This window comes from Camelus ferus, chromosome 14 (genome assembly GCF_009834535.1).
Source record: "Camelus ferus isolate YT-003-E chromosome 14, BCGSAC_Cfer_1.0, whole genome shotgun sequence".
In the NCBI taxonomy this organism is placed as follows: domain Eukaryota; kingdom Metazoa; phylum Chordata; class Mammalia; order Artiodactyla; family Camelidae; genus Camelus; species Camelus ferus.
This window is the reverse complement of record NC_045709.1, coordinates 17,113,741-17,126,141: the sequence shown is the minus strand read 5'-3', so window position 1 is coordinate 17,126,141 and position 12,401 is coordinate 17,113,741. Positions and strand designations below refer to the sequence as shown.

Here is a 12,401-nt window from a genome sequence, read left to right as displayed (position 1 = left end):
TCTTTGTTTATAAGCAAGATTTGTGTGTGACTTTTTTCTTTCTCTTATTTTTCTCATTTGGTTTTAATATCATGGTTATGCTCGTAGGTTGCATAATATTAGTAGGAAGGATTCCTTTGTTTTCCAGTCTTTTAGAACTATGTATGTGACATTGAAATTATTTCTTCCTCAGTTATTTGGTGGACCCCTCAAGTGAAGTCATCTAGACTTGGATATTTGTCCTTGTGGAAAGGCTTATAGATTATTGCTTTTATTTCTTAATTTTTTTCCTTGAGTAATTTTTGGTAAGGTGTAGATTTTCTCGAGTTTGTCTAAATTTTCAAATATTTTTGAATGTCAAAAAATGTAAGATTGGCTTGTGATTTTTTTGTGTGTGTGTTTGTGGCCTGGTTTTTGACTTTGTTGATTCAATGCTTGTTTCCTCCCACTCCCCGATTCATTGGTTCTTAAAGTTCTTTTAAATGTTTAAATGTTTGGAGGTTTTCTTGTTTGTTGTTGTAATTCAGAAAGGTATAAAAATTATTAGCGTCTAGCTCTATGACCTTATACAAAGAGAATACAGTAGTGTAACCAGCATCCAAATGAAGAAGTAGAATATAACCTGTACCCAAGAAATCTCCTGTTCCCCTTAAAATTATATCTCCCACCAAGGGAATTCAGTATCCTGATCCGTAACATCATAAATTAGATTTCCTTGTTTTTGAACTCTTCTGGAAGTGTAATCATATTCTATGTATAGTGTTTTGTGTCTGATTTCTTTCCTTGTAATATTGATCTCTATTGTGTGAAGCAGTAACTTATTGCTTACAGCTAATGGCTGTATCATATTCTATTGTATGACTGTACTACAGTATATCTATTCGTTCTACTGTTGATAGGCGTTTGTGTTTTCTGTTTTGACTAGTAGGAGTGGTATTGCTATGAACATTTTTATATGTTTTATGGTGGACACATGTATGTGTTTCTGTTGAGTAAATACCAAGCAGTGGATCCTGGGGCCTGCCTATTTGTGTAATTTATACTTAGCTTATGTGCTTTATTTTATTAAATGTTTGCATCCTTTTTTTCATCCTTTTACTTTCAACGTCATATCATTATTTCTTAATTTTTTATTTTTTTGGTAAGTTCTCTATAATAAGATTTTAAAATCTTGGTCTTTAAAATTTATTATGTATACTATATATTACATTGTAAGATACTAATATGTGTTAAACATTGTTCTAAATGGTATATGTTTTAACTTATTATAGATTTCAGTTTTTGTTTGGTGAATTTGTCTTTATTTCACTCTATTCCATAGTATGGTAGTATTTATTGAAAAAGCTCTGCATATAAGTGGACATGTGCAATTCAAACCCGTGTTGTTTAAGGACCAAGTGAATAGTCATTTTATCATCTGTTTGATAATTGTAATATTTGAAGTTTTTGGGTCTGTACTTGGGGGTTTGGTTTTTCTGCTGGTTCTTGCTAGTAGTGTCTTACTTCCTTTGGTGCTTGATTATTTTTGACTTGAAATACTCATTGTCCTAGAAACATCATATGAGGATTCTTTGAGGCAAAGAATGAAGATACCCTCCTCTGGGAGGACTTCAGTTTACTTATTAGGTGCTTAGGGGTGCTGCCAATTGGGGTTCACTAAGTTTGTGTGTTGAGGTTTTCAGGACCACTTAGGTAATGTGAAACTGGGAAAATGTTCAGGCTCATGGCCAAAACTAATTAGGTGTTCCTCCCTTGTATCTACTATTTCTTCTCTGTTCTTAATACCTAGGCAGCCTTCTCAAGCTGGCCTCTGGGTTCTAATGCGGGGATGGGCACGTGTTGACCTTTGGTTTAACTCTCTCTTTTGCAGGTGTTATCTTTTTTGGGTTGGGGTAGTATTACATTAAAGTCAGAAGGGTCTCCTATTTGACATTCTGCCTTGACTAGGACTCTGTCCTCCTTCTGTAACCACCAAACGAAACGCTAGATTTGTCAGGGTTGGCAGATGCCCTGAAGATGTAAATGAATATAATGCTCTATTTACTTCTCTGGGTTTCTATATTCTCTTAGATTTTGGCCCAAGTAATTTGTGGTGCTATAAAAAAAATGTGGTGTGTATGTACTACATATATGTGTACACATATGTATTTTTAAGTCATTTATTGTTTTTGTAGTTGGAGCATTAGTGCAGATAACCTAGCTTGCCACTAACAGAAATGGAAATAAAAGTAAAATTAAAAAAAAAATTGGTGAAATGTTCAGTAAAGTGATCTTCATTAATTAGATAAATGAATTACTATAAATTAGGAAGTAGTTATACATTCTTTTTGTGGGACGGATTCCTTTCCATGTTTATTATGAATGTTGTTAATTCTTATTTTTTGTTTTGCATCTAATAGTTTTCTTGTTTTAGGGGTAAAAATATTTCCATCATGGCTCATTCAAAGACAAGAACCAATGATGGAAAAATTACCTATCCTCCTGGTGTCAAGGAAATCTCAGACAAAATATCTAAAGAAGAGATGGTGAGACGGTTAAAGGTGAGTAAAATTGGGTTATGTCTTTTGGACATCTCTTTAGAAAGGGCAGAGTTGGGGGATCACCTGTGGAAATCGCATAGAACTGTATCTCGGTAGGGCAACTTAAAAAAGAAATCAAAGCAGAAAATGTCTATTGGCCAAAACTAATTAGCTATAATTAGGATCTAGGAGACAGGAGTAGATAAAAAACTGTAGGATTTACTTAGCTGTTGTTAATGGGAGAGCAGTTGGAAAGGTAAAATTTAGATTTTCTGGGGTCTCCTATACTCTAGTATAAAGAACAAATCCACAGTATTTTTATACTCATTATTGTCTGTAGAAAGTTGTCTCCTTTTCCTATATCTTATTTGTTTTATAAAAGCAACCATATTAATCTGAGAAGAGAAGCTTTGATTCTTTCTACTGAGTACTAAACCTGAATTTTACTTTCTTGTATTTTGAGAGTAAGTTACAGAACTTTACTTTTGGCACCTTTCTCTGCTTCTGATGTACAACAGTGAGTCAAGATTGATAGTATATGGAAATACATGAGGCATCTGCCATATGGTTTGATTCTCTTCATATTTATTTGGGTAATATTTCATCTTTTTCTTCGAGGCAGTGATGGTCTCCATGATTTAAATGGTTGAAGGAAGTGAGTGGCCACAGAGATTGTTAAGCTGATTATTAGTTCAGTTGTTCTTTATTTTTGAACATATTTTACCTTCTATGTTGTAGCTACCTAGACATTTATGTTGCTTGTTATATTAGTTTTTACTTATATTTCAAGACTGGAAAACTTACCTTAATTTGTCATTGAGGGTCTAGGAGCCTTATAGTACTGTTTTATTACTGCATGGTTTATTTATTTTTGTGTGTGTGTGCATTTTTTAAACATTTTTTATTGAGTTATAGTCATTTTACAATGTTTTGTTAAATTCCATTGTAGAGCACAATTTTTCAGTTATACATGAACATACATAAATTCATTGTCACATTTTGCATGGTTTATTTTTATTAGAAGAAAACGTTCCTAATGCTATTATAAATTTCACAGAAAGTCTTGGTATTCTATCCTTAAGCACAAAGTGTTAGAATGTCAGATATAAAATATTTATTATTCAAATCAAGGTATCTTTGAGCAGATTAAATTTACCAGGATAGATATTTTGTCTAGTTGAGAATTTGTGGATATTTTATTAAAAATAGCCTACAAACATAAGAAATTTTTCATTTCTATGTATCTGCGTTTTCTTGATTTGTTAAATTTTTAAAGAAATGAATACATTTATTTCCTCAAGTTTGTTTATATTTTTAGCAATGATATCATCCTTACCGTTTGCTAAGAAATGAATGTTAAATACAGAGACTACACTTACAAGCTACTAGCATTTAGTGTCTTTTAGGGGTGTTATTTTTCTCAGACATCTTTTTTAATTTAAAGGACTCATATACGAGTTATTCCTGAGTTTTATACCACCATTTGAGGTGTAGACAGTGTTGAGGAATTCCTATTGTCTAGTCCTTTGGTGATCTTTGTCTTGATGGAATGACTTCCACCGTGCTCACATTTAGTTCTTATAGTATGTTTTCATTATTTTGTAGACGTTTATGCCCAGCAGTAACCTGATTACTTCTCTTCATTTGTTTTTCTAATTTATACTTTCCACTGTTTTTAGCAACTTTCTTAGAGAAATATAGAAAGGATTTAATGTGGGATGATAAGTAATTTTTTGATATGTACAAGCACAGGTATAAGTTTTATAAATTATAAAAATTTGTTAACTTTTAAGGTGTCGTTTATGTAATTTCTAGACTTTCCTATAACATTTTTTAAAAATATACTTAATCTCTCTTCTGTGAAGAAATTCCAGGGAAAGGAATTCCCTGCATGTAGCTCTTTTTTTGTTCCCTCATCTTTTTTCGTAATTCACCTCAGCCATCAAAGCATCTATCTTAAAAACAATAAAATTAAGTTAGAAGAGTAACTCTGGACATTGTACCCCTTAAACTAATTGTAGTGTCAGACTGGAAGGATTACTCTACTGTTGGTTATGGCCTCTGATATAATAGAACTGAGGGTCTGCTCTGAGAGGAACACTGTTACCCACAGCTGCTCTGAGAATTCAGTAATACATTGGACAGTTCATTACTCAGAAGTCTAGCCATACAGCAAAGTGGAAATCCATCCAGTCTGTCTCAAGGCCCAAGTCATAGACATTGATACTTGGTGGCCAGCCCTACTTGTTGATTAGTATTTGCAGCACCACCTAGTGGATGCCAGATGGTCACCTTTGCATTAGAGTTGTATTTAAATGTTCCTGTCAAGGTAGACGTTTTGTTAAGTCTTATTTGAAGTAGTAATATTACAGATTGAGGCTTCATTGTGACTACTAATACTGAAATTAGCGAAAGTTTCTTCACAGAATTCGAACTATATCATTTTTCACCATTTTTGTTTCTGTCCCACTTCTTTTATGTAAATGTTTGCTTCCTTCTGTTCTTCCATACATGCCATTGAGTCCTACTAATGAACCGTCCATATCATATTATCTTTTACAGTGGCACAAGAAATATTTTGTTTGATGCTTTAGTAGTTATTTCATGGTAGTGTTTTTTAATGTCTAGGGATGCATCTTTGTCATCCTCTCTTGAATCTGTTTATATATTCTTTACTAGCTCAATGTTGTAAAAGTGAGATGAAGTACTATGTAAGGCTAATTTTAAACTTTTAAAATCTGGGTAGCAGGTATGATGGATAAATGAAAAGTATTTTACTTAGTCTTTTAAAGAAAAGTTGTATTTACCCCATAGTTTTAGAATGATCTTGTCCTCTCAGATAGACACTTTCAGGGTTCACATGAAAGTGAATTTATTGGAATTTAACCTTTGTAATTAGTATGGTTTTTATTTCAGATGAATGTTATTTTTACATGGAGATTTTATTACTTGATTTTTTTTTTTTTAATATATAGATGGTTGTGAAAACTTTCATGGATATGGACCAGGACTCTGAAGAGGAAAAGGAGCTTTATTTAAACCTAGCTTTACATCTTGCTTCAGACTTTTTCCTCAAGCATCCTGACAAAGATGTTCGCTTACTGGTAGCCTGCTGCCTTGCTGATATTTTCAGGATTTATGCTCCTGAAGCTCCTTATACATCCCCCGATAAACTAAAGGCAAGTACTGATTAAAAGAGCTACCAAGATTGACTGATGATGCTTTATCTTTCTAACTAAAATGGGAGTTACAGTATTTAGATCATTTCTTTGGATTCTTTGACATTAGTTGCAGCAATCTTTTGTTAAACTACCTCTGTTTTCTGTAGAACTTCTTCCTTGACTCCCCCCCATGCCAGAACCATTTGTACTTAATTTTGTAAAAACAATTTCTCATCTTCAGGATAAGAAGTAGATTACTACAGTGTATTATATAGTTTTTATATTATGTCATCACTAGTGCTATTTCAGTATAACTTGGGGGACACTTCCTTTTCCTTTTAAAAAAAACCACATTGAAGACCATGTTCATTATTTAAAACGCAGTATCTACTATTAATCTGAATTTATAGCATGTGAATCCTGATCATTTAATAGAAGGTGTGATGTAAATTGTTTTGAAGAATATACAATGAAAAGAATTTGAATGAAAGGTAGAAAACACACCTATTACCTGGTTATGGCCGTTGTAAGTAAAGGTCTGTGAATGGAATAATTTTTAAAAGACGAGAAAAGAAAGGGAATAGCCTGATTAGCCCAAGAGTAGAAAGCATAAAATAATTAGAGCTGTGCAAAAAGATACTGAATAAGGCAGGTTAGAAGAAAGTTAGAAAAACCAACAATAATAAAAGATAATTGTTGAAACTGGGTTAGGAAATGAGTCCATAGGAAGATTATTAATACCTAGTGTGAAAAAAGGGCAATTTAGGTTTATTTTATTTAACAAATATTGATGTCAGTTATATATCAGGAACTGGGTTTACCTTGATGAAAAACAACCCAGACTTTGTTCTTAAATTCAGAGAGTTGCTTCTTGATAACTGGAGTGAGGAACCTGTTCATTTGATCAAGTCAGCCAGGATTCCAGTATGGAATGCCCAAACTGATTTGGGCAAGCTTGTTTTATATATCTTAAGATGAGGGAGGTGGGGGACAATATTTGTCATTTAGAAACAGAGTTAAATTATAAGATTTGAGAAACACCAGAGACTTCAAGTAGGTAACAGGAACCAGTCTTTGGAGTTGGGTACCCAGATTGTGTATGTTGATGTGTTGATTTTTGTATATGTTGAACCTCTAATTTGGAGCACTTGATTTGTTTAAGGAGGAATTGTATTTGGTTGACTGGGCTGTGGCTGTTCCTCACTAGGTGTCTTGTTGGCATTCTCGTGAAGAGGGAAGTCTAATTTAAGAGTGCTGCTACTTCTTCCTCTCTTGTGGATTTCTCAGTGTGCATAATCAATGACCTATCTCAAGACTCAAGTTTGTGTTTTTCTTTGTCTACAGTAGTAGTAATAGAAAATTGTGACACTTTGATTCCCACCTATACACTGTCAGTTTATTGTTGTTGTCAGAAAACTTTTTATACACTGGCTTCGTGTTTAGGATATTGATTATAAATGAGTATCGTCTTTCCGCCTTTGGGTAGAGTCGATACAGCACTTAGTTCTCTCTTAGTGAAACCAGAGATGGTTCATTCTTGGAGGATATATTTTTACAAATGTGTAAATGTGTAGTAACCATTTTTGAAGGATGTACTTTTGATAGTATTTTTCTTGAAAAACTACTCAGTCATCTGTATATTATATTTCTTCCTTTTTAAGAAATGCTTGTTGTTTACTTATAAGGTAAACATTTTTTCCTGTTTTCTTTTTATTGATTGAATAGCATGCTTCCTTCACAGAATTAGCTTTTATTATCATTTTAACCTTTCCCAAACTTTTCAAAAACATTATCCATAAAAATTTGATTCAAAGTGACATTGAACCTATATTTACTGAGGTATAAAGGGGTGTGTAATAAAAAAAAAACACAAAAGCAAGAGATGGGGATAGACTGAGAAATGGTAGGGGAAAAACAAGTAATTATAATGACTAGGTAAGAGCTTGACAAGTTAACGTCTAAGGGTCCTTTTAAAATTTCTAAGCTTCTGCAATTTATTATCTTTTCACTTGGTGATTTTATTTTGGAATTTTAAGTTTCTTAAACTGCTGTTTCTTTCTGTATAATTATAATATATGGTGCTGTTCCAGCAAACCTGATCAGATCAGCTCTCAGTCATTGCAATCTTTTTATTAATAATAGCAGAAATTTTAGTTTACTTGGTTTCTCAGGTCTTTTTTTTTTTTTTTTAACATACTGTAAGATGAAGTTTTTCTTTTCCTACTTTAAGATCATGGTAAATGATTTACAGTTTTTCTTTGAAGGGTAGTAAGATATCTGGTGTTTTCATGATGATACACATTTAAAAAATTATAGCCAAATACAAGTTTTTTCCCCCTGATTCTTCACAGTTTATCATGATAAATACACATGAATGCTGAAATACCTTTGGGAGTCTAGTGAATATTTATTTTCATTTAGCATTCATAATCTAAACAATACTTTGTCTTTTTTTTTTTAAGGATATATTTATGTTTATAACAAGGCAGTTGAAGGGGCTAGAGGACACAAAGAGCCCACAATTCAATAGGTATTTTTATTTACTTGAGGTAAGCAACATATTATATCTTGATCTGACATTTTAAACTGATTTTTGTGCTTGTATATTTTTACTAATTAAAGTGTTTATCCTTTACCTTTTTTACTTATTTTTAGAACATTGCTTGGGTCAAGTCGTATAACATATGCTTTGAGTTGGAAGATAGCAATGAAATTTTTACCCAGTTATACAGAACGTTATTTTCAGTTATAAAGTAAGTTTGTTTTACTGGGAATGTAAGCTTTTTTTAAAATATAAAGAATTTTTAACTTACAGATAAATGCATAAACTGTTTGTTATGAATATTGGAAGGCTCAGAAGAGTTGTAACTTAAGAACTCAACATGATTTTTATAGGTGTTTTAAAAAATCAATAGAACTTAATCAACTTTGTATTGTAAAGAATAATATAAGAGTGGCGTAAGGCAATCTATAGCCAATGTAAAAATATTTTTTGGATTATATTATTTTTCTTTTATTTAAATCACATATTACTGACTCAGTTCATGTGAATAGTTGAGCTTTTTCTGTATTCTTTAAAATTATATACCAGAATTAACTTTAGCAAAGCAATTTGATTTTCTGAAATTAAGGTAAAACTAAAGTTGCATTTGATTTGGTTACTTTTGATTGTGGAAGTGGTTAAAATTAGTCAAAAGTAGTCCAGCAGATGTAGTTTAAAAAATATCTTGGATGCTACTGTAAGATTTGGGAGAGAGGAAAGAAGCTTTAAAGGAATAGATAGAATTTGATTTAATTAATACCTTAGTATCATTTTAAAAATAAAGTATAATGTCCCATGTTATCATTAAATCCTATACATTTCAGGTATACTTTAAATGAAATATTTGTTTTGAATTCCAGCAATGGCCACAATCAGAAAGTTCATATGCACATGGTAGACCTCATGAGTTCTATTATTTGTGAAGGAGATACAGTATCTCAGGAGCTCTTGGATACGGTTTTGGTAAATCTGGTACCTGCCCATAAGGTAACTAGCAATATATACTGAAATATATCTAAAGCCTGTTAATATTAGTGTCCAGAATTTGTTCTTATGCTCAAAATTCAGTGTATCCTGTTTTAACCTTAGTTTTGGAGATTATTTTATTCATTAATGTTAATGAATATTAATTGTTTAATAAAACAATTATCGGTACACTTATTGGTCACTAATTAAATGAAAAGAAGAAACAAGAGATTTAGTACATGTGATAAAATGTCTGTAAAACTCAGTTTTGTATAGGATTATGTTTCAAGGAGTGTATTAATAGCTACTTTGATGTTATGAGGTAACTCCATATGTTGGGAGATATACAACCAATTAGAGCCTTAGGTAAAAGACAGTGATAGTGTAGTTGGAGGAGAGGGGTAAAAATTAAAAAGGAAGTCTCTACTAATTTGGAGAAAAGGGTATGTTGGTAACAGTGTTTCTTGCCTGGGTGATATTAATCAAAGTGTGTGTGTGTGTGTTCTTTGAAAATGATCTAGCTCTAGTAAGCAGCTGAAAATACGGTACTGTGATTCACCAGTATAAAGATCTCTGCGAACTTAAGACCTTTCTGGCAAGGTATAATCTAAGTCTATAGCTACCTAGCATTCACAGGGATTACAGTGCAAAGAAGAATTACAATAAATGTAAATGACCCAAATTTACTTCAGACAGATTGTCAGAATGGATTAAAAATAATCCAGCTAGTCATTGTTTTTTTTGTGGGGGGGGGGCAGTAATTTGGTTTATTTATTTATTTTTAATGGAAGTACTGGGGATTGAACCCAGGACCTTGGGCACGTTAAGCACACAGTCTACCACTGAGCGATATCCTCCCTCGCAGTCATTGTTAATAAGAGAGAACAAAAATACTGTCAGAAAGAGGTTGAAAGTAAAAAGGATGGAAAAAAGATTTGCTCTGAGACAACATAAGTATAGGCTAAGCTGTGTTGTGCATGTAATTGACAAATGTTTAGTGTATGAAATTTATAGAAGAACTATAAATAACAAGACAAAACAGCTCATTTGATAAATGGCAAAGACAGTAGTTATAGAAAATTATTTTTTATATACACAGGCAAGTACAAGGCGGTTTAATATCTATGAATAGGAGAATGAGTAAATAAGCTGTAGTATATTATGTATTAACATACTGAACAGCAATTAGAAATGAATTAAGTAATACAATACAAAGCATCCATGCAGATAAATCTAAAAATATGCTGAATGGGAGTTTCAGGATATATACACTATTCCTGCTTGTGTTTAAACTGGAATAGTGATTCCATTTTAGATCTTTGGTCGTGATTCTATCATCAGAGTCACACAGAAATATATTTTCTTAAAGTATTTTTTCTCTTGCACGTTTTTCTTTTCATATTTGACTGTTTGTTATGTTTCTTGTATCCTTGGACTTAGCTGTTCTCTGAGATGTGCTTTGAGAAAATCTGCTTTCCTATAACTGCCCCAACCTCTTTTGTATTTCCCCACCTTTGGGTCTCTCATTTCTGCCTACACCAGAACTCAGTTTATTCTCTAATGATGTTTTGGGTTTTTTTGGATTTGGAGTGAGCAGTCTGTATTTGTACTCAGCTGAACTGATTTGACTTTGGGACTAACTTACAATGACTGAGTATCTTGTTTTCTGTTCAAAAAACACTTACTGAATTTTTCTCTGTAGTTTACCTTATATTATGAATAAGATATGACCAGTTAGTCTTATGAGAAAAATGACTTTACTGTCTCCCTCTTATTCTAATTGAGCCTTAGACCATTTTCTCATTCATTTACTTAACAGTAACTTTTTGAATATAAGTAATATTTTATTTTTCATATTTAGAATATATATATCACATATATAATATAGGTTCTGTTTTTTTTTCCCAGAATTTAAACAAGCAAGCATATGATTTGGCAAAGGCTTTACTGAAGAGGACAGCTCAAGCTATTGAACCATATATTACCAATGTAAGTCTTACTTGTAATTGGTTTTCAGAGGGATTAGCCAACATTTTAAAGACTGCTAGAAACAAAAATTTGGCAAGTAGTACATACTTTAAAATTTTGTATTGTTTTAATCATTAAGTATATTTTCTTTCTCCTTATTTAAAATTATTATTGGTTAATATTTTCTGGAAAGTGAGTTCTCATATTCTTTTGTTTATTCATTTCCTTCTTTGAAATTGCCTAGGAACTAAAACAGCTTTATTTTGGTTAGCAAGATGTACTGTTTCTAATGTTGGACAATAGATTTAATTGTAGTTAGATGAAACATATGGAACTTTTCGTTATTCAGAGAAGTTGCTTACAGCTTTTTGAAGATTAAGTTGACTTGTTCAAGAAGATATGAATTAATATCAAGACATAGAAGTTGAAGGCAAGTATGGATGACAGCAATATGGAGAAAATTGCCTTTCTTGACATCCTGGGGGTAGATTCCATATAAATCTATATATTCTGAAAATGGGGAAGAATTGCAGTGAAATGAGCCCTTTCTTTATCATCTCAAATCTACTTATTTATGATTGACCATCTTCTATTTATTTTCAGAAGAATGTATTTTGTCTGATAGGTTCACTGATAGAAGCTTATTGTAAGTTTTATTTTTTCTCCACAGTTCTGTTGAGCTGCACAACTCTAGATGGCACCATTCACATTGTCTTCCATGTGAATGGTACCTACTGGAACAAATCTAGAACAAAGTCTTAATGTTGGCCTCTGGAATTGTGTAGCAGTTCTGTCTCTTCACCTGCTTTCCACATTTACCCACATCTAAACATGTAAAGGATGTAAATCTGTCTTCTTGAAAAAAGTGAGAAAGAAAACCTTTTATAATTACTTATGTATTTAATTTTCCTGAAGTTTATTGAAGGAGAATTTTTCTTGAAGTATACAAAGTTTAAGTCATATATAAAATACATCATTAAAAGATGTACTTTAAAAAGTAACATACTTTATGAAAGAGTACCTTGGTAAATTCCAGTTTTTATTTCTGACTTATGGCCTTAAATAATTCTAAGCACATGATGATTTAGAAAAATGTATTTGATTTTTAAGGAAATTGTTTTGGAGGGTGAACTTTCAGAAGCTGGAGAATCAAATTGTGTAATCTATTTTAATAGCTCCGATCAGATTACCAGGGAATTACAAATATTGATTTCCACAAATTTTGTGAGTCTTGGGTATTGGCTGGAGTAAACTGGTTAGATTGAG

The 12,401-nt window shown here is 32.1% G+C and overlaps 1 protein-coding gene across 7 annotated transcripts in view; it reads left to right on the top strand.

The window, feature by feature from the left end:
- PDS5B (PDS5 cohesin associated factor B) overlaps nucleotides 1-12,401 on the top strand; it is a 163,850-nt gene that overhangs the window by 60,284 nt on the left and 91,165 nt on the right. For 6 of the 7 annotated variants that reach the window (XM_032496325.1, XM_032496322.1, XM_032496326.1 and 3 more), the window contains exons 2-7: nucleotides 2,393-2,519; nucleotides 5,474-5,677; nucleotides 8,122-8,208; nucleotides 8,315-8,412; nucleotides 9,062-9,188; nucleotides 11,076-11,156. In XM_032496325.1, coding sequence (XP_032352216.1) covers nucleotides 2,412-2,519; nucleotides 5,474-5,677; nucleotides 8,122-8,208; nucleotides 8,315-8,412; nucleotides 9,062-9,188; nucleotides 11,076-11,156 — 705 coding nt within the window. In that variant the 5' untranslated portion in view covers nucleotides 2,393-2,411. Of the gene's footprint in view, nucleotides 1-2,392; nucleotides 2,520-5,473; nucleotides 5,678-8,121; nucleotides 8,209-8,314; nucleotides 8,413-9,061; nucleotides 9,189-11,075; nucleotides 11,157-11,703; nucleotides 12,001-12,401 lie in introns of those variants that run through there. The other variant, XM_032496329.1, reaches the window with a different exon arrangement.